The following is a 21,032-nucleotide window of genomic DNA, read 5'->3' as shown; positions in this document are numbered from 1 at the left end:
TTGACAGGGTGAGCTGTGCACTCTTTAATCGTCTCTTGAAACTCGCTGCTTTTTCTCACTTTGGACGTCAAGTAGCACTTGAGGGGGCTCACTGCTATGCAGGCGTCTTGTGACAATGACCATTGAAGAATTTACCTAGATCTTTTCCAGTAGCCTATCTGGACGAAAACGTTGTTGTGCCGAAGGGAAGTATACAATACTCCTATATGAATTCACCCTTAATGGCAATAAATCAAGTATTTTCATGCATGCGTGTTTTCTTATTTCTGTCCACAGGTGCGAAAATGAAAATTGAGCCCAAAATGGCCGACCTGCAGTGCGTTTGAATGTGGATTCAGAAGAACATTTTAGTCATTTTTGTCTCCAACAGAATGGCCTGACAAACTGTATTTGTGTTTCATGTACTATATAATTATTAAACCAATTAAATCAGGTATCTTTGTTAATTATTTGTAACTATAGGCTCACAAGCTTCAACGGTGAATATTTAAATGCAATACTTCCTGTGTCTTTTGGAGCATGGCTTTATGAGACATTTGCAGGTCAAGCAAATGTTAGGTTACTAAAATGCTAGCTTGCAACGCTCACTTTTTAAAAGTAGAATGCTTATGTTACCATGTCTTTCAGGCCCCCACGCTGTTGAAGAGATGTCCAGCTCTGCTGTCCTCACTGGTAGAACACACACACTTTCATCCAAAGACAAATTTTTGACTAATTTCAGCATGTGTTCACCGCGGGGCCAGCTGGGATATAATTGTAAATCCAGAGAGGTGTGTCAAATCCATGTCCAAAAAGTAAAAACTTTAGCACAGTCTGACTTGACCCACGGGTGCTTATAATCCACCCGACGGAGCTCGTTTACCTGCCAATTGATTATAAGCACCTGTGGCTAAAGCTAAACTGTGGCAGGGTTTTGACTTTCTGGACCATAATTTAACACGCCTGAGTCAAGTGAGAACATGCACTCGGTGGCAACACTTGGGTCAGTAATTTTAATGTGTTCTGCAGTATCAAACGCTGAACCGCTTGTATCGGAAGAAGCACCAGCCAAGATTCTGGATGAGACTGAAGGAGGGTAAGGAGACCAAATGTGACTTTCCAGCAATGTCCATTCCAAACTGACCCCTCCCTCTTTTCTGCAGTCATTAAAGAGCTTCACTGTGAGCTGTTGAACAAGACTGTTGGATAAAGAGCACTTTTATTCTGCTGCAGTTTTGCCAAACCTGCACTGAGCCCCGCGGTTCAGGCTCAACAGGGGTCATCGATCCAGTTGTCGTCCCCCTGCAACACTTTGTTCACATGTTCAGGTTCGTTATCCAGTTTCTACATGCCTTGTTCAATTGATCACTTGAATCAGGTGTGTTGCAGCAGAGAAAGATGGAGAGCAGGCAGAACAGCAGCACTGTGAACAAGATTGAACCTTTCTCGTGCCCGTTTGTCCTGTTGTCCACCAGGTGGTGCTGAAGAACCTGGTCCATGCAGGACGGAAGAAGTATTGCTCCTCTTCATAAAGGGTCAGACCTGTTGCAAAAATCCCACTTAATGATTCAAAGCGCTTGACTGACTGTTGTCCGAGGTGGCGCTGGTGCCGGCCATCAGGAAACCTGATCAACTTCTGGTTCAAAATGCTAACAGGTTAGCCGTGCAACAAAAAGACGAGGAATGTTTATTGAACAGACCTGCTTTTTCTTTGACTTGGCATGCAGTGCAACTTCCAGCGAGTGCTGTCAGGGACTCTGCCACCGAGACAAAATTGACGCATGGAAGGTCATCAAAGCTGTTTAAATTGTCAATAAACGTACTAAAAAGCAAGTTTGAAAGGTACCTTGTTTGTTTGGCCATCTTGGAAAAGTCTCTGCACCAGTCCGGCGTTTCAGGAGCTTGGCTTGCTCTGCTGTAAAATTGTCATAGTCGACCAGCTGCTGCAGTAGAAGGTTCTAGTCTACAGTTAAAAACTTAAAGCAGACTAAAAATTAGCAGCCACGTTTCTTGCCAATACAGGTGAAACGCTGCTTTTGGTTCCATTTTGTCTGACATGACTTGTCTTAGGTCGGTACGCTCCTTGCTGGCCAACTGATGACTTCACCATGCAGCGATGAAGACTCCAAACAAGTCATCTAACTGGGATGGTGCACAACGTTCCAGATGACTGCGTCAATGAGGTCTTGCAGTAAAATGTGAATTTCTGGTTGGTAACATTGGTATTTACTCATGTTCGTTGTCATGCCGATGGAGCCGCTGGAAGGGGTGAAACACGACTCAGTGCGTCTGCCTGAAGAGCACTCTGCTAGTAAGAGAAGGAACATTCAATTTTAGCTAGCATGTTTCAGTCTTCTTCACAAAGTTGAATGGCTGTTCTTGTGTCCAGTATGGCGCTTTATTGAGTACCTGGGGTGAGACGCGGAGCCGCCTGCTGGCAACGATTTTGCTTAACTTGTTGCCTTCTCATCCACAAGACGCTGAAGCCAAACTTGAGGCAACCAAAATGGGAGACATTCACACTTGAATGGTATGCCATGCACAAAAATCCTGTTAATTTCTTTGATCATTTTTTTTTGTTTTGTTTCCCTATTTCTAGGCTGCAAGGAACACGGTCAGCACCCACCATAATGCAGATGTGAACACTTCATCACTGGTAGGTTTCAAGCCCAAAACATCTTTGTTTGCACAATAAGTTGACTTCACTTTTGACTCACTGTCTTTTTGTATTAGGTCGACATGCTGCTTGTCCACATTCTTCTCGCTGGCTGACCACTTGACCATGAAGCAACAACAGCAGACTAACATCCAACTTTGTTTGTTTTGTCATGTACTCTGCAAAAGAAATAAAGCTTTATGAAGAAAAATCCATCTGTACTTAATTCATAAACTCATCACAACCCAAAAATTTTTTTTTACAATTCTTGGGGGATTTTATTTCCCCAAAAAAAATTTGGGTAGGGGAAACCTGCAAAGTGGGCGTGGAAAGGCTTTCTGATTCGCTGATGGCTCTGGACGTGGGTGGAGCAATGAGGTCAAAATGCTGTGATTGCTTTAAGAGTGGGTGTGGCTATGTAAATATTTTGGGTCTGATTGGATTCCATTCTGTGGGCATGGTTATGCAAATTTGAGTAGCACTGTGATTGGTGGAAGTGAAAATGGGCGGGGTTATGGGGCCAGTCATAGTAGGAGAGTTTTTCTGAGGCACGTTTGAGTCTTCAGGTCAAAGTTCCACTTCAGTCACTATATGGGACACAAGTATTTTACTGTTCCCCTCAACCTCCTCATGACTCAAAGCTCGAGGAATTTAAAGTTTCATCGAGCGTTGAGTCATGTGGAGACAAACAGGAATAGTAAGTGACACTTGTGTCCACAGTAGTAGTGACTGATGTGCAACTCTTACCTCAGAACTTCAAGCAGCCTTCGAAAAGTTTTCGACTGCAGTGACCACCATGCATGAAATGCTTCAAATAAATAAAGGGCACATTTACTAATAAACCGCAAAGACTCAAATTCAAGTTGAACAATTTTTTGTACAGGAGAGCTAACATGACATTTTAAAGCATTTTACCAGTAAATGTTTGTGTGGGCTAACTCAAGTTACAAAAACATGTGGGAGATGTATGTAGATGGAAGCAGCTTTGTTGTTGTGTCCATGACGAGCTCATGTGTTATGCCACTTACTTTTAATACACTTAGTAGATATGGCACCAAGAGGGACTTGAGCACATTTGACATCTCTCAATGGGACAAAAACTAAGCGCCTGGTCTTGAAAATTATCACCATCACACACTTTAGGACATCTTTTAAATGACACTAATCTGGAAAAAAAAAAAAATACACTTTTTTTGTTTGTTTTTAAATAAATTGGCCCGCATCAATGTCATGAAAGAACATGTCCAGAAATGTCTGATGATGATGGTCTACGTGAGGTTCTCTGTGTCGTGCAGTTCAGGACTCAAAAAAACGTTTAAGTTCAGCGAGAGAAAGGTCGGCGCACTCACTTCCACCTTGTGGTGCAATGTGACATCACACATCATCACCAACACTGCTCCGCATGTCCCACAAGTCTGTCGGCTGCACCTTTCAGCCCAAAGCCTCCACGATCTGGTTAAGCAGAAAAAAAAAAAAACTGTTAGTAACAAACATTATTCGGTAAATAAAACTTTTTTGTATTATTTTAAGATTCAAGTCGTATTATTAAAACATTAAAGTGGTCTAGTTTCCCTTTTAACACGCGCGATGCATCTGTGTGATCAATCAGCTGGTGGCTCTCGCCACACCAGACATACAACCAGCAACTAATGCTCCTCGTCAATCGTGGCTTCAAAGTCCTCCCACTGAGAATACTCCGTTAATGTGGGACTACTACAACCGGCAATAAACTGCTCGTCTGATAACATTCCTTCACCCCCCTTTTTAAAATACCATTTTACAACACTGCATTATCTTGCAAGGATATTACTTTCTATTTAAAAAGTACCGAACTTTTATCGAAAGGTACTTTGCAACTCATACAAAAACAAAACAAAATGTTTAGAAGTCACTCATTTTGCAAAAAAAACCAAGTTTCTAAATTGGCAACACTGAGTCGTCCAAGCAGTAGTAACATAGCCGCAGGTTGTCAAGATTACTAAAAGTCTTCATTTCGGCACCTGAGACCATTTTTGAATTCAGGAAAATCCAAGCTTCCTCGAACACGGAGAGATTGTATTCATGTTGCTGAAGCTCCCTCTAGTGGCTATTATTGGTATTGCTAAGGGGAAGACAAGACCGGACAGTGAAAATGACACCAAACTAAAAACAATCGTGATGAAAATTCAAGCGGACATTTCTACCGATACCCACTGCAACCCCCTAAACGATCAGAATGATCATCCCAATATTTTTAATTTTACAACCACCTCGTCGAGGTTTAGACATCACTCCTCCTTTGTGTACACTCGCTTTGATGTGGAAAACAAAACAACATTTAAGTCACACGCTTTCGTGATTGACAGCTCAGCTGAGTACTACTTGTGGGCTTGCTAATTGACTAGCCGCCTTTGTTGATATTGTTTTACCATAGGTAGCAATATTTCAGTGATTTAGCGAGTAATAAATAGAGGGTTTAAGTGTTGTGGTAATTATTCTCCTAAAATATGTACATACCTGCATTTATAAAGAAACGGCAAATGGAAAATGATTACACGTTTAAATTGCTTACTTAAAACAGCTGAAAAACTACGTGAACATGTACCGTTCTTCTTCTTCAAGGATTTTAGTGGAATGCATCTCCTTGGTGCACATTGGCAACCACCTCCTAGGACTTAGGTGATCGCAAAGTTATTTGAAATGCAGTATTATGCACCATGAATCCTTTATCCGAGTCGCTTCTCCTCACGGGGGTCGCGGACGTCCAATGATTTATCTACAGTAAGTTAAAGACGAAGTTAGCTAAGTCTACAGTGACGGAGAAAGCTCAATTCAAATGGAAACAAAAGCGTGTTTGAAAAATATTCAAGTGCAACGGTCTTCAAACAACAACACAGCATCGTGTATACCGTATACATCGTACATTCTGGGAAATATTTACTTCCGGTTTAGTAGAGGCCATTTTGAACAGGAAGTACCGCAGCAGACCAGCCACCCCCCTTAATTTATTTCTGTTAGGCATTAGCAACAAAACAATAAAGCTAATTTTCAAACTGTGTTGTTAAAACAGACAATTTTGGCAACAATACAGAAAAAATTGTTAAAAATATTTCTTCACTCGAAAATATTTTATTTTTTCTTAAAACGCTTAAAGAATCTTGCAATAAGGTAGCATAGAAATTATAAACATAAAGGACAGACCAGCATAATTGAAAAATAAAAGCTTGGCCCTCGGTTGGATTCATTCTTCCTCTCCTTCTTACGGTCCCTGTCTGGTCCCACGACCGGGTGTCGTCCAGCATCCTGCAAAATTCCTCACCTGTTGTGTGGGTGTGTATGGGCGTCCTGAGATAAACCCTCTAATTGTTGTGTCTGAGTCACTACTGGGCCTTTTTGACCTCGTAGTGCAAGTCTTCTGTCAAACGTGCTGTGTCTTTAGCTTTCCTGAGTGTGTGGCAGGTCTGCTTTGTCCGTGTAGCACAAAGTGAAGTGCTGACCACTTTATGTATGTTGTGCAAAGTGGAGTGCAGCTCATAATCTACAGAACTCGATTCAATTAAACTGAGTCATACATGAATAACACAAGAATATAGAATTAACGCAATCACTTGTGATCTCTAGTTTCATGATAAATGCTTAACATGCACTAATGCCACCACTATACTCCTTCGGTATCATTGGCTTGACTCAAATGGTTAATCACACCAAACAAACATACTCTTTACAGATCTTTATTTTTGTTTGTAATTACAGAACCAGGAATTAAGAAAAAAAAGTTAAAAAAAAAAAAAATCAAAAACATTTTTTTTGTTGAACCCCCGCGACCCTTTTTTTTGCCCAAGAAAAGAAACGTCAACACAACTCCCACCGCCTTCAGCTTAACCTGCTTAAAATAACAGCCCACTCCATTTGTTAACTTAAGATGCCACAAACTAGTCAGCCTCACTCTGACAAGCCGTGACTGCACTGCGCAACGTCAGACTGGAATGGGGCCCAACTGTAATACTCCCCTTCAATTCCACACACACGTACATACACGCACACGCGCACACGCACACACACACACAAAAAACCCATCTTGCCTGGCCTTCCTTCCTCCTGAAAAACCTGCCTGCCTTTCAGCTATGTTGGTGATGTATAAAAATCACATGTTGGGCCAGCGACTTGTTGAGTGGCGTCTGTACTGCAGTGTGCTGTCGTGCGAATTAAACGTGTGTGTGTGTGTGTGTGTGTCGAGGTGTGGGGGAGAAAACTAAAAGCATCAGCGTTTGCTGTTGTAGTAAATTCCCCCCGTGGCCGGCCTGTGTTCGCCTTGACCCCCTCCCCCCCAAACGGACAGAATGGGGTGAGTGTGCATAGCGGGAGCAGAGAGAGAGAGAGACGCTGCAGAGACAGTGGGGGGCGGCGGCGCCACCTGGGGAGGGGTCGTCAGCCTCCACTGGTCCTGAAACCTGAAACGACAAGAAGTGGTCTAATATACAGAGAGAGGAGGGGTGAGAGGAAGGAAGGAGACACACGGGGAGTGGGGAGGAGGGGTTTGCACCAAATAAAAACATTGTCTGTGGAAAAATAAAACACACAAAATAAAATAATGGTTGCCTAGCAGGAGACAGGCATGAACGCATGGTGGGGAGATGGCCACACAGGGAAGAGCCCCACCTTTCAGAATAACAAAAGAAATATGCATTTCCAATTCTCCACTGCAAGAGGGTCAGCCGCTTTCCAAAAAGGTGTGTGGTGAAGAATACAAAAAAGAAAAAAAAAATCATGGGGTGTTGATCTAGGGAAGCTATATGATGAGAGGAGTCAGAAGAGATGGAGAAGGGGAGCAGGAGAGGTTGGTACAGCAAAAAGACTTAAAACATCAAGAATCTGGCTAATCAACATTTCACATTTGAACAATATATAGATATTAAAAAAAAAAAAAATTTCATGTCACTAATCCGCCCCCCTCCCTTTTTTTTTCTTTTTTTTTTTTTTCGGTGGTGGTAAGTGAATGGTGTGAATGGGTGGGCTGTGGATGGTGTGGAAGCAGGATGTCACAGCCAGACCAAAGGAGACACGCCTGCAGCCTGAGATGTCATCTCCATCAACATCAGCAACATCCCCGCACCCAAAGCAACAAGAATAAAAAAAAAAAATGCCAACATACTTCTTGCACCCAAAGGCCAGCGTATACCTTACCAGGGGGGCCGCACCAACCTCCGCACACGCACGCTCACATACAAATGCACACTGCAGACAGTCAGTCTCTCTGTCCAGAAGTTTTTCTTTCTCCTTTTTTTTCCTTTTTGTTTCTCTCTTCTGGAACTCTTCTTTTTTTGTTGGAAAGGGAGGGCAATTTAAAGTGTATGTGTTTGTGTGGGTGCGTGTGTGGGTGGGTGTGTGGGTGTGTGTGTGTGTCTGTGTGTGTGTCTATGTTTGTGTTTGGGAACAGAGAAGGGAAAGGGGTTGATAGTAAAAGGAGGGGAGGGGTTGGAGTGTTTAGTAAGGGCAATACCACATTCGCCCTCGGCCCCTGGAAGAGAGAGAGAAAAAGAGGGTGAGTTTCTTTCTGGTTGGCTTGAGAAGATGGACACCAATTTTCTGGTGTGGTATTCAATTTGTCGTATGCGCTTGTGGGCAGAGGTGCTTTACAAAATGTATGACGAAGACAACTGTTTAAAACTTAATGGATCTGACATATTAACACTGCTGCGCATTTGCATGGAATAAAGGAGACTACAGTTGAGCTGAAATCAGCTTTGGCAAGAAAGGACGAGTGTTTAATTTCAAAAGGTAAGTGAATGTGTGTTTGTGTGTGTGTGGCTGGGTCTGAGAGGAGTCGCAAAGGCACACTCTCCTTCTTTCTCTCTCTCTAGCCTCTTTTTACAGATTGCACAAAAGCCCCTGAAGAATGGCCCAACTATGGTGCCACTCTGATCTTCACAATCAAGGGCAAAATTTGTTTTGGGGGGGGCGGGGATTTAGTGATTTGAGACATGACTACATGATGTGAGGGATGCGCCAGCTGTTATTGTTGCGGTGCAACAATATTTCCCCTCATGAACGAGCTGCGCATAAGGGGGCTTCCATTCGAGCGAGAGCCACCATTGGGGTCACTGTGGGGGGGAAAACTCAAAAGACAAAATACAGACCCTGCATAACAGCGCACGGACCACAGTATGATCACTCAAGAAATTCACACTCAAGCCAAGCGCACAATAAACCCCAACAGGGGCCACCCCTTCAAGGCGCACACACGCACGCACACACTCGCAAACAGACAAGTGAACTGATGCTGAGATCAGGCTGCAGTAATGAACCTTTGTGCCTGGGAGTGCACATTAACTGCAAAAAAAATACATATAAAAAAATGTATGAATAAAAGCTCAGATTCCTCCAATATAACAACCAAATTAATGTTGCGCTTTCACTTTGCTTCGGCATGTACAAACAACTGTAGAGTACTGTCGTATGTTCCGAGCCCATTAACAAGTATACCATGCCTGTGTTCACTATGGACGTATCTCCACAAAACAAGGCTCAATAACTGCTCCCTATGGTCCAAGGTTAGCATAGTGTATGAGAGCGAAATAATGTTCCGAACATTTTCGTAAATGAATTAAAAAAAAATGCTTTTGAAAAATGTTAACGAACCGAAACAACAATTTAGGTTGATACAACTAAAAAATGTCTTTTGTTTCAATCTATGGTATTTAACTTCACGCATTAGGCTTTTGGGGATTAATTAAATGTATAGATGTACAGACTAAAGGAAACTGGTCTAAGTGGGATATGTAACCACAGGGGGGCCATTTTAATTGTATTTTTTGCCACACAACAATAAAGTGTAATTGTACATTCACTACAGTAGGTGGCAGTGGTGCTTTCATTGTCAGAGTGAGCCAAGAGTATAAACAATGTTAATAAAGTTATTCAGCAGATTTCTTGGCACATTTGAAGCTATTTTTGCCTTTCTACTAAAGTCGTCTCGATACATGATCTGAAATCAAGGACGATGGTGACATTTTCTGTATCGGTGTGGTATTATGTGGTAAACTCCTAGTGTGCCGTTTCAATCTAAATTGACATGATTATCCCACAGTGTTATATTTGTGACTCGAACAGCCCTGAAAATTAACATGTACAATAATCGTATGACCTTTGAGCACAGCTAACAGGACCATTTTGTATCCAAAACAACAGATACCAACACAATCAAAGGGAGACGACTGATTGGGTTAAGCCTTTACAGACGCAGCCTACTGTTAAATTTCGATCTTTATGTCTCAGAAGTGACCAGATACCAAGGTGGCTTTACAGATGAAACTCAAAAATTAAACTGACACGAGTCATTATCTCATCAAGACGTACTGCAAAGCTCAACGGCAACACAAAAGCCTGTAAGGAACAATGGTGCCTTTGCTTTAATCAGTCAGATTAATCCATTAGGTACAGGCTTGTGTTTCAATCCAAATTCGACAAGTAAACACTTCATTGCCATCTGCAACAAGTTAACGACTGATGAACTGGAGTGATAAACACATATTTGTCAAGAACTAGAATGAGAGGGGAGGAACATGGTTGTCACTGGTCACGTGCTATTATGACTAAATAACATTTCAGAAGCTTGTCACAAGTATACATAGCTCTGATCCAAATATTGTGAGTTAACCTGAGAGGAACACAATAATGGATATTAATTATTTGGGTTTACTGAAATGATCATGCCATGCAATGAGCACCCCAGATGAGACATGACATTTCCAAAGTGTTGCCTGGCTTGCAAAAATGTGTAATCCTACAAAAAAAAATGTACATGTACGTTGAAACGTGAATTCAGATTTCTTTCAGGCTACAAAAGATTTTTCATGGCACACTTGCTCGTGAAAGGTTCGCAAGATGATATCGTGGAAGTGCTAACCTAGCAGACTACCAGGAAGCACACATGTAGTCATGTGTGGGAAGTTAACATGTAGTCTAAGACATACAAAAGTATCTTTTTACAACCACTTCTAGTAACAAGAGGCAAAAGTTATTTCTTCATGCTGTCACTTCAGGCGGTTGTTCGATGTGAAACAATTGATCAAACAACAAACGACCACTTATGATACAGTACAAGGAAGCCTTGGGAATCAAAATTATTACTGGAAGACTAAAGAAACATTTTCCACCAATTACGAAGACACGTGCACAAGGCACGACCAATGACAAATGATGCTGTTAGCGGCGCTTGCCAACCAACTTGTCCGCCGGCATAATGCATTGTGGATAATCCGAAGAGCTTGAAGCGCTCTATACTTCAGTATAAACCTTCAACACAGTAATGGTAACCGTCCAATGCCAATTAATAACACTTTTCTTTATGGTGAGACAAATTGAGGATAAATCACTTACAGCGATGAAACAAAACCATCTTTCGTTTCTACTAAAGATTATCAGAAATAAAATGTAGTCCTTGCTTGGGTTCTTTATAAAAAAAAAAAAAAAAAAAAAAAAAAGGCATTTCTAAGTGCGCCCCAAACTTTTAAACAGTAGTGTACAATAAACTATCATCTAAAACAAAGACTGTGTATTTATTCAGGTTACTGACATGCTATTTTAATACTTGATTTCATTCGCACAGCTCAAGATAACCAACAAGAACTTTGAGATGAATGATTAAAACTGAACACCATTTGGTATGTGAGAAGATGCGAGTATGGCCGCAACGGGTGAAGATGATGTTCATGCGGGTGCAGTGTCCTTCCAAAGTGTCCACTAACCTGAAGGCCCGTCCTCTGCCTCTGGGTGGTGTGTAGCCGCTGTAGTAGCGAGCGCGTGAAGAGAAGTTTCCTCCCCGTGATCGGAATCGGGCCCGGGAAAATCCGCGATCTGTGGTGCTGATGCCGGGTCTGTTTGTTCTCTTTGCGCCGACCTGAAAAAAATGACATTTGAACAATCAATACCAACTTTTAGTGTTGGAATCGACATAATTGTCAAGACATTCCCAATTATAAATGTTACCTTTATCTGTCTTCCTCGAAACAAAGACTCATCCAAAGCCATCGCTGTCCTTACAGACTCTTTGTCTGCAAACTCGATATATGCAAACCTATGGAATAAAAACAATGTCAAATATTACCATACGTAGTACACACCAGAAAATCAATTTCAACACTACAACATCAATCTAATCTGAGCTACTTTACCCTTTGGGATGCCCTGTGTATTTGTCACACAAGATGGTGACTCTATTTACTGAACCACAGCCATGGAAGTGTGCCTCAAGCTCCTCTGCAGTCGCGCCATAATCCACCTAAAGTCAAAAGCAAACACTAGAATGGGACCACAGAATTTGTTTCAAACTGTTAAGCACTGTGATATTTTGATCTGTTGTAAGCAAGCAGACTAAGACAGAAGCACTTCTGCGAGGAGAGACTCTTACAGGCGTCAACAAGCACAAGAGCTGTCTCTTTTGTGACAATACGATAGTCAAAACTTACATTTTCTTGTCCATGTGCATGACAATGTAGAAAATGCTACTCACGTTTCCAACATATATCGATCTGCCATCTGCTTCCATTTTTTCCTCAAATGACATGATGACTGGGCCAACTACAAAAGACGGAAACCTTGCTAAATTAAGTCCTGTATTAGTATTTTTAACAGTGTTAAAAAAAGTCACATTGGGGTAACCATGTGCATTCCAGTGATATTCTCAAATTAGTTTTGTCTGTGCTTCAAAGCGATCTCTTATAATAGACCTAGTGTCGCTAGTACGACTAATTGTGTACAACAGACTTAATTTTTGTGTGAGATGCATATTTTCGAATATCTAAAGGGCCCTTCCGATTATAAGTAAAATTTACCTGGTGGGGGGCTTAAATTCATCTGTTTTTCCACCTCGTTCTGCAGCTCCTTCAGTTTCTCTGCCTCTTCCTCCATCTCTCTCACACGGGCTTTGATAGCCTCCAGCTCCTGAAGAAGATACACAAATATCAGTCAAGTCCTTGGGTGCACATAGAAGTAATAATTATGAGCTAGGTTGACGAGTGCTGACTGTCAAGTCTTAGAGGAGGTTTAAGGTTTGGTTGTTGTCCAAGGCTTGTAAATTGACTTTGTGCAGAAAATGTGTGGAAAAAAAACACCTCCTAAAATGTTAAAGGGTTGTAGAAGATATGATCTGACCTGGCATACGTTTCTAAAAACAAAACCTCTGAATAACTGAATAATAAATGAATATTTCATTGGCTGAACCGTCTTAAACTTAATTGGAGCATCTTCTCAAATAACACCCGTATTTCTGTTTTTCTCCATGATACAGACCATAACTTAGTCACGTGATGCGCTCCTGTAATGCTTTAATGATGAGAAATCACAAATAATGTCAATAAATACTCGAGGGTGGTTGACTTCAAATTTATGGGATCCGTCTTGAGGCCCCCAAAAAATTCTCAGCGCCAAGGCTTTGGGCCCTGAATACGGAATAATAATTCCCATACACATTAAATCACCACACCGGCAGTATAATTATAAAAAAATATAAATAAATAAGGCTTGGAACACACAGACGGCAGTGTCCCCATGTGAATGTGGACCATCCTGGAGAGTGGTGCATTGCAGTGGGAGTCATTCCAATTCCATTCAGGGCAATGCTGTCACACGCACACACCAAAACCAGCACATAAACCAAATGCAATGACCCATAATAAATAGTCATTGTAAACGTATGTGCAGACAATGACTTATGGCATGAGCTTGCTTGCCAATATCAGGTCTTATTAGAAACGAGACAAATGGCAGACGAAGGGACGACCCTATAATAAATTAACAATTGCTTTATAACAAGCTGGTAGACACGCCTTAAAGACCAACGTGTGGCGTGGACTCAGGATCCATGCGAGTTTTGAAAATGAAAAGATGCATCTTTCCACCTCACGCGAAACACGACGAGTCGTTAAAAAGATCCTCGCCGCCCAACACGGCGCAAACTGAACGACAAGCACGGCTGCCTTCTCCACCCTTGCGATCGCATGTAATCGGCGAGCTTTGTGTAGCCAAACACACATTTCGTCCGTGATCCATCAAACCGCATCATACGTTTCGGCCCAACAAACAAGGGCGCGTTTTAGCTCTTCACCGGTGATCGAGTCCGGTTCTGGTTCTACACGAGGAATATATTATGTGACGGGGACCAAGGTAAGCTAGCATTAGCCGGCTGTCGCTAGGTCATTTCCACGTCCCGACATTGGTGCTTGAAATGCCGCAGCGAGGAAGCTCTGAAGTGGAAAGGCGACACACAAAAAACGTGGCATTACCGTCAAAGAGGGCGGCTTCGCAATCAAGGAGTCTAAGGAGTCTGACGCGGCGGTGTGTAGTGGCTGCGGTGTGTCCTACGCTCGCCCCTGACTAGCTCAAACATCCCAGTGTGGCGTCTTTGCGGCGATTTGTATTCAGAGGCTCGGTCTCGCCGCCTGGCGCAGAAACTAGCGCCCCTCTTGCGCCAAGATGGCTGCCGCTATCGCGCATGTCACCACCCAATTCTACTGCACTGCGCGAACCATAATGGCGGTTAAACCCTAACTCGCGGTAATGGCTACGTACACGACATAAATCTTTGTGAGGTATTGATAGCATTCGATTGTCGCACTAAACGTAATCATAGAGTGCTTCGCAATGGCTGGGATATCGCAATTAACGAGCATGACTATTCACGTCGGCGTGCAACGACAGACAATGCCCTTCACTTACCGGGTCTTCAATTGCCGCCTCTCCCTCTTCTAATCCCGGTTCCTCGTCACCAACTCCTGGGTCTTCCAATTCGGGGTGTCCAGGGTCAGAATCTAGTAGCGATTCCTCCGCCAGTCCATTTCCGAACTCCGCCATCGCCTCGACCAAGTGTAAATGCGCCTCGTGGCCAAACCAACGTAGCAGGCCCCGACTCACGCACGAGGGGGGAGTGAGTGGGGCGGTCAAGAGAGGCGGGTGGGAGGAAGGCGGAATGCGCGAGTAAAGTTAAAAGATTCAATAAAACGCGAGCTATGGATCAGCCTCGCGAACAACCGCAAAACAAATGGTGGCGTTTAAACTCAACCTCTAGATAGTCGCCTTAATTACAGCTAGAAAACCCAGTTCAATGAATTAACTCAGTTAAAAAAACACACATACGGGCGAAGACATGAGATCAGCGGCGGCCGCTCTTTTCAGAAATGGAGGCCAGAGGCGGAGTAAAGTGCCACTGCGGACGTATGAAACAACCCCATTTGCTATTGGACAAATGCGCCAGCCTCTTTAATCCACAACACATGTCTATTGGTTGGTGGACTGTCTTTTTCCGGGTGCCATATCAAATGCGTGGTTTTAATTGGATTAAAGGTATGACAACTGAATTCACAGATCGTGATCGCGGATCATTACCCGAGATATATCTTTATCTATATCTATATCTATTAATTTTTTTATTTTTTTTGTCGCCATACAAAATACCTCCGTGTGTGACTGTGACGTCAAAAGCGCGTAGATTTAGAATAATGCTGTTGGATCCTCGAAAGCAATATTTACCAGGCTTTTTCTTGCTTCCCTATGATCTCGATTCAACAAAACTGGGGGTAACCCAACGTGATTAACCAAACGTGATTGGCCAATGAAGTCAAACTCAGTTTTCCAAAAGTCGTGGTTAATCGTGTAGTGTATTTTTATATCCAGTATTATGAACATTTTAGTAATGCTATTAAATAACTATGAGGGAATTGGAGACCAAAGAAGTGACCAGTCTTTGTGTTGAAATTCCAATGTAAACAAGATACTGTCCAGGAGGACAAAAGGCTAGACCAGTATTTAGGTGTGGAGCACTCGAGGTGATAGTAGCAGTCTGGATGGCACCAGAAGGCCACCTCCAACAGCAACCACATCTGCTCTCACCGTAGGGGGCTTTGGGAGCAAAGTCGAAGACTAGTAGTAAGCCTACCTTCATTTATCAGCTTGTAGGTCCAAAAATAGTAATGGGTTTTGGTGCAATTTAAACATTAATTACAAACATTTTAGCTTAGCACGTTTGCAAGATGTGAACATGCCAAAAATGCTACTTTATGTGTAAAGTGAGTTTTAAGAGGCTGCGAAAGTGTGATCACGAACCCTGTCAAAGTTTTTCAATGATCATGTGTAGACGCGTGTGGAGCAGCAGGAGGACTACCGGAGGCTGGCATAGGTGCCAAGGAACGATCGGAATGTTTGTTTCCGACTTAAATAGTTTTCCGGTGATTACGTCACTTGCACAAATTTAAAAAATGCCTTTACCATACGCTAATGGTAAAAAAAAATAATTCTCTGATTTTAACCACAGACGTTAAAGGTATAGTGACATTATTTGACACTGACGGAGCGTACTTAACCGTGTCACGTACACGCGTTGACAAAGTAGCTAACCATGACGTTGACCACTGGACTAGCAAGTATCGACCGGTACTATTTCGGACTGCAACATATTACACACAGGGATTTTAGTGGGAACCCATTTGTGTAGATTTAAATATAAATATGACGGTCTGAACTATGGTGTGAGGTTTGTGCTGGCCGAATGGTTTATGACTTCATCTGGTCTTCGTTTAACCGGGGTTCGAGACTTGCTTTGTTTTCCATTCAGTTTGTAAATGGAGTAGAGTGAGGCTCACACCAGAATCTCTGGAACACCATACGAGGTCTTATGTTTAAAATGCGATATTTTCATTGTTTTGGACATAGGTAGATGAAAACTAACAAAGCGAGAAACGGGACCGTGTAATTTGCAAATTGAGTCGTGATTGGTCGTTACCTGGGCCCCGAGTACTGATATGACATTTTCAGTCGCCAGCAAGTGGAAAATGTCTTTGTAAAGGTGTTAATTAAAATATAAATGGATAGTTACGTTGTTAAATTCGTTATTATTAAGTTTCCTCATGCCCACGTCTCAAGTGTTAGTCAAGTGAATTAGTTAAGTTACCACGAATCAGGTCTAAGCACTTTTTCAGTTCAACTTTACTTCCGGGTTTGCTACCTCAAAGCATCTTGGAGGCCAAATGGCTCCCCACCCCTTTGGTGTTGCACATGGGTTTCTCCTAGTGGAGGGAGAACACTTGTCTTCTCTAACACACCACCAAAACGTTATTTCAAAAAGCGTCGTTAATGTGTACTTGAATATTTACTTACGTGAGCCTAGAATTTATTGCAAAGGTAAAAGCACCACCTACAGGTACATTTAACAAGTTACACCCAGTCAACTTCTCGTCTGCGGTTTAAAATTGAAAACGGCAAGTTGATTTGGGACGCCGAATTGAAAGCAAGTAGCTGACATCCCTTCCTTATCAAATGGTGCATGCGTTCGTTTTCTATCATTTAGCACAGATCAAAGCGACGTGCACTCACCCTGGAAAGGTTGAATAGCTAACGACCAAATTGTCTAAAAGGTGCGCGTCTAGAGGAAGCAACCATTACTTCACCATTATCTGATAAGCAAAGCACCTAAGCCGGAACCTTGACGGGAGTAATTTGCACGCCTACCGAACAGCTAAGTTTCCGCGGACAGCATCGATGCAACATCACGTTGTGCACCAGGGTGTTGACTGGACACAATCCTACCGTGTTAGTGTTTGGTGATTTACCAGTGTAGCACAATTAAGTAGTCTGCACCACGGCCAACAGACTACGCCACGTTACCATGTGGACGTGCCTCTTAAAATGCCCACTGGGTGCAAACTCCAGTTTAGAATAAAAAAAAGCCCTCTATTGTCATTGTACTCTGTGTGCAATGAGATTAGAGTTAGTTCTCAATTTATCAACCCGAAAGCAAATTGAATGGGCTCACTGACCATTTCATTAGACACACACACAGTGTCAAACATTTAACAGCTTTTTCGAATACTGACGCCTCTTTTTTTTGCTTTTACAGGCATCACTCAATCATTGAAAGGATCCAATACACAGTCTCTGTTGAGGAGGCATTTACTTCTGCAACTACTCTCAAAGTATAGTGGCTCATAATGCTAATTTGGAGACATTGAGAACAAAATAGTCACAGAAACATTTTGTTTTTATTGAACATTTTGAGTCTTGTACAAACCTGAAAGGAAAAACAAACATTGTTGAGTCTGAGTAGCAAACATAAATAACATTTAAGTGTCTCCACAAGTAAATGAGGTTTCAGACAAAGTTGGCTTATCTTTAGCTGGTTTTCACCATAGTCGATAAGACGGGGAAAAAATAGTGCATCCTTAACCATGTGAGGGGAGAACTTGAAAACCTGCAATTCAAGCATCTTTTGCAAACTTACTATTGATTTAGTTCATCCTCCTGATCATTCTGTTGATCCGATCTTCCCTGTTGCCAGCGTCACCTCCCTCCACAAAGTGTGTGGTCTTCTTGTTCATGCCACCCCGAGGTGATGACAGCTTGAAGGGCCACAGGAAGTTGTTGGCGGACTTGAAGTTCTTGCCAACAGTGTAAATCTCATGGATGAGGTCCTCTACGCAGATGATGCCATAACTGCCTGCAAGTGAACATTTAAACAGGATATAAGGTGGAAACACAGTAACACTTGCAGTTTTAACAGTGGAAACATGTTGCTGGCTCACTGTGAATGTGGTTTCAGACACAACTGGCTTAGTTAGAATTTTTGTTCACCATTGTCGATAAGACGGGGAAAAAAGTGTGCATCATTAACCACGATAGTTTTATCCACACACAGACTGATATGTTTGTTAACAGCTCCAAAGAATCCATTTAGACTCAGTCACAGGGCAAAGTGTGTGCATTACCAAGGTTCTTCTTCACCAAAGCGTTGTCTGTGAGGGCAATACGCTGTTTCCTGATCTTTCCGTGGCCGCGTTTGTAGATGAGCTCACGTACAGATTTCAGGTTGGGATATCTGGGAAGTTACATGGTTTAACATTAAGTTACAAAAAGGAGTAATTGTAGAATCAGGAGTTTAACCTGAGTATAAAAGTCATTTTTGAGCCGCCAATAGAAAAAAATATCGTTAAACGTGAATGTGGTTTCAGACAAAACTGGCTTTGTTTGCTTGTATTCACCATGGTCGATAAGACGGGGAAAAAAGTTCTGCATCATTAACCACATTCCAATAGTGTTATAAGTAGGGATACACCAATACACTTTGAGACTTAAAGCAAGTAAAACAATATTTTCTACTTAGAACAATTTATGATAAGTTTTGGGATGTGTGCCTCCCCAAGCAGAGCATAATTTGCAGTCTGCTGTCCTTTGTGTTCACCTAAAAGTATCATCTCCACACGGCGGGTGAAGTGGCATGGGCGCATCCCTAATTTAGACTTAGTAAACAAGCGATGACAGACGGCCAAGTAACAAGATTCAATTCAACAATCTGCAATGAACTTACCCCCATGCAATGTAAGGTTCTGCGATCCTGAGCATGTTAATTGAAGCCTTGTTCAGCTTGACAAACACGCCGTTGAAGATCTGACGCAGACGCATCAATTGCAGAACTTTGCGGACTTTTGGGCTGACACCATTGATACTGCAATGCATTGTCCATTAACTTAGCAAATACACTGTATTGCAACACTTAATTATATTTTTATTTTGTGTGTGGTTTCAGATCAAATTTGGCTTATAGTAATGACTGCGTCACCATAGTCGATAAGTCGGGGAAAGAGCGTACATCATTAACCACACATAACCAACATCAGTGCACGGATTACCAGTTGTCATACGAATTTCTAAATTTGCAGATTACCAATTTGAACATCTTTAGCACAAACACTACCAATTTTTAATAGTCACGTGATAGCAAACACCCAACAATTAACAGCTCTGATGATCTGCCGTCACTTACCCTCTGATCCTGATGACAAATGCCAATTTGGGCTCAGCGGGTACATAGAAGTTTCCCACTTTGCGGGCAGTTCGTGAAAGGCGGATCTCTCGCCTGTACATCTGCCTGTACTCCTTGTGGTACTGCTCAGCCCTCTTGAAGATGACCTTTCTTTCTGCTTTACGGGCCTAAAACAATAATAAGGTCGGTCAGTAATAGCAGATCACAATGATAGCATAACACCCGAGTCTGAATCACCTGGTGTGATCGTTGCCATTTTTACCTTTTTAACAGCCAGCATCCGCTTTATGCGAAAGGCCTTGCTGGCGGCGTAGGCCTTTCGCCTTTTCAAAAGGCTCTCAGGGACCGACGGAACCTTTTTTCTGAAACGTTAACATTTCTGAGTCAGATTGTAAATAGAAAGAATTTGCGCGTGCAGAAGGTGGTTGGAAAAGAGTTTCAACTTAGCGTCGGAAAGACGCTAACTTGCAAGCCAGCCATGCTAACAGCTGCGTTACTGTTGGTACAATAGTTTGACTATCTTTATTATTCACCAAGTAAATGCAGTAATGCATACTACTTTTGCAACAGCAAACGAAGTAAATCTTTTCTGCGCGGGACTTTCGTCAGATATCGTGTACGAATTCGAGAGACAGCCATATTGTACTGTCCACGGTGTGTACATCGTTGACCAAATAACAATGTAATGCATCTATCTTCGACAATACAACCAAATAAGCATTGTTCATAAAATAAACAATATCTCAAAATATTAAAAATAGTGACAATACTTATTTTAACACAAGATTCAGTCAGATTAGACTTCGCTGTAGACACTCACTCTGCGTCCGCCATGGCGTCCACGGAGAAAGAGAAATTTCCCGTAGCGCATGCGCAGCATAAGGATTTCAGGACCCAATGAAGCTGTTCTCTCAGGTGCCTGATTAATAATGATTTGCAAAATCGTGTTTTAAAACTATGTTATAAATTCATACTCTTCTCCCAGAAAACTGATTTCAATTCTATTAACAGATGCTCTAACGCAAATACCGTAACGTAACATCCAATTTTATCGATATTTGTAAACGACATTATTTTAAAACTATACTCACATTTCATAATTATGATTGTTGAATGGTTGTTGTGGTAATTCTTTTGGGGAGCATGTTCTACAGTGTCATTATTATAAACATATTCTTAATATATGATGTATTTATTAGTCCTATATTCATAATCTAAAATCGTGTATTCTGAAATGTTCAAGAATCATTCATTAAAAAAGCAAAAATACAAAAGGCAAAATACACCTTTCTTTACATCAACAGACCCCATACTTATTATTAACCAATTTACGTGAAGACACAACTTGTTACTTTGCGAATTAGTTCGTCCTTCATTTATTTTCTGTCGTATACACTTTTGCACCTATGTTAACGGAATGATTGTTGTTAATATTCTGATGTATAATAATAAAATAATGTCACTCCGACATCTCGTTAAGGATGCCTGCATGCGTGTGATTGCGTTATCTTGTGTTGTGCCACCCAAACTATACACTTTCATTTCGTGCGCTTTCAGTAAAATAAGATTCACGTGGCAGCTTTATATTTGTTTTCCACTGGGTGGCGGTCT

General features: G+C 41.9%; 3 protein-coding genes, 1 long non-coding RNA gene and 3 other non-coding genes across 18 annotated transcripts in view; 1 reads left to right on the top strand and 6 right to left on the bottom strand.

The window, feature by feature from the left end:
• LOC148318249 (uncharacterized) overlaps positions 1-2,846 on the top strand; it is a 3,282-nt gene extending 436 nt beyond the window's left edge. Inside the window, exons 1-10 of one of the 9 annotated variants that reach the window (XM_088282731.1) lie at positions 1-8; positions 628-672; positions 1,009-1,075; positions 1,213-1,307; positions 1,455-1,514; positions 1,600-1,635; positions 2,050-2,162; positions 2,236-2,290; positions 2,369-2,509; positions 2,579-2,846. The exon at positions 1-8 is cut by the window's left edge and continues 436 nt beyond it. In XM_088282731.1, the coding sequence (XP_088138857.1) occupies positions 648-672; positions 1,009-1,075; positions 1,213-1,307; positions 1,455-1,514; positions 1,600-1,635; positions 2,050-2,099 (333 nt within the window). In that variant the 5' untranslated portion in view covers positions 1-8; positions 628-647 and the 3' untranslated portion in view covers positions 2,100-2,162; positions 2,236-2,290; positions 2,369-2,509; positions 2,579-2,846. Of the gene's footprint in view, positions 673-1,008; positions 1,076-1,142; positions 1,308-1,368; positions 1,420-1,454; positions 2,510-2,578 lie in introns of those variants that run through there. The other 8 variants (XR_015839888.1, XM_088282728.1, XR_015839887.1 and 5 more) reach the window with 8 other exon arrangements.
• LOC148318248 (uncharacterized) lies at positions 1,424-5,286 on the bottom strand. 2 transcript variants are annotated; one of them, XR_015839893.1, is made up of 4 exons: positions 5,187-5,286; positions 3,985-4,087; positions 1,826-2,814; positions 1,424-1,736 (listed from the first exon to the last, which is right to left on the bottom strand). It is a non-coding gene; the product is annotated as an uncharacterized LOC148318248 (long non-coding RNA). The 2 variants fall into 2 exon arrangements; XR_015839892.1 differs by having other exon boundaries at positions 5,220-5,286.
• A 1,043-nt stretch (positions 5,287-6,329) lies between these two features.
• Positions 6,330-14,818, bottom strand: pabpn1 (poly(A) binding protein, nuclear 1). 3 transcript variants are annotated; one of them, XM_088282724.1, is made up of 7 exons: positions 14,330-14,818; positions 12,448-12,556; positions 12,126-12,193; positions 11,788-11,894; positions 11,603-11,690; positions 11,362-11,513; positions 6,330-7,065 (listed from the first exon to the last, which is right to left on the bottom strand). In XM_088282724.1, exons 1-7 carry the CDS (start codon positions 14,462-14,464, stop codon positions 6,876-6,878), a joined length of 849 nt encoding a protein of 282 aa, XP_088138850.1. In that variant the 5' UTR covers positions 14,465-14,818; the 3' UTR covers positions 6,330-6,875. The 3 variants fall into 3 exon arrangements, with proteins under 3 accessions (XP_088138850.1, XP_088138852.1, XP_088138851.1); XM_088282726.1 differs by lacking the exon at positions 14,330-14,818 and adding an exon at positions 13,897-14,064; XM_088282725.1 differs by lacking the exon at positions 6,330-7,065 and adding an exon at positions 7,387-8,132 and having other exon boundaries at positions 14,330-14,815.
• A 2,806-nt stretch (positions 14,819-17,624) lies between these two features.
• Positions 17,625-20,309, bottom strand: rpl7 (ribosomal protein L7). The gene is made up of 7 exons (XM_088283346.1): positions 20,242-20,309; positions 19,684-19,783; positions 19,422-19,588; positions 18,966-19,103; positions 18,367-18,476; positions 17,883-18,098; positions 17,625-17,672 (listed from the first exon to the last, which is right to left on the bottom strand). Exons 1-6 carry the CDS (start codon positions 20,253-20,255, stop codon positions 17,890-17,892), a joined length of 738 nt encoding a protein of 245 aa, XP_088139472.1. The 5' UTR covers positions 20,256-20,309; the 3' UTR covers positions 17,625-17,672; positions 17,883-17,889.
• LOC148318246 (small nucleolar SNORD12/SNORD106) lies at positions 18,188-18,278 on the bottom strand. Its single transcript, XR_015839972.1, has one exon. It is a non-coding gene; the product is annotated as a small nucleolar SNORD12/SNORD106 (small nucleolar RNA).
• On the bottom strand, positions 18,597-18,686 carry LOC148318245 (small nucleolar SNORD12/SNORD106). The gene has a single exon (XR_015839971.1). It is a non-coding gene; the product is annotated as a small nucleolar SNORD12/SNORD106 (small nucleolar RNA).
• Positions 19,172-19,262, bottom strand: LOC148318244 (small nucleolar SNORD12/SNORD106). The gene has a single exon (XR_015839973.1). It is a non-coding gene; the product is annotated as a small nucleolar SNORD12/SNORD106 (small nucleolar RNA).
• Positions 20,310-21,032: the final 723 nt, after the last annotated feature.

The sequence above is a fragment of the Idiotropiscis lumnitzeri genome, chromosome 19 (assembly GCF_059441095.1).
Source record: "Idiotropiscis lumnitzeri isolate Australia: NSW breed Sydney's pygmy pipehorse chromosome 19, RoL_Ilum_1.0, whole genome shotgun sequence".
In the NCBI taxonomy this organism is placed as follows: domain Eukaryota; kingdom Metazoa; phylum Chordata; class Actinopteri; order Syngnathiformes; family Syngnathidae; genus Idiotropiscis; species Idiotropiscis lumnitzeri.
This window is presented reverse-complemented; position numbering and strand designations above follow the sequence as displayed.

Bases quoted from the DNA above. Each gene is read 5' to 3' on its own strand.
- pabpn1 (XM_088282724.1), bottom strand. From the start codon at position 14,464: ATGGCGGAGTTCGGAAATGGACTGGCGGAGGAATCGCTACTAGATTCT. The intron at 12,557-14,329 runs GTAAGTGAAGGG...TATCTTCTTCAG, and splicing joins AGGCGGCAATTGAAGACCCG to GAGCTGGAGGCTATCAAAGC. The intron at 12,194-12,447 runs GTAAATTTTACT...CGTCTTTTGTAG, and splicing joins GAATTTAAGCCCCCCACCAG to TTGGCCCAGTCATCATGTCA.
- rpl7 (XM_088283346.1), bottom strand. The intron at 19,104-19,421 runs GTAAGTGACGGC...AATGCATTGCAG, and splicing joins TTTGTCATCAGGATCAGAGG to TATCAATGGTGTCAGCCCAA. The intron at 18,099-18,366 runs GTAATGCACACA...GTTCACTTGCAG, and splicing joins TTTGGTGAAGAAGAACCTTG to GCAGTTATGGCATCATCTGC.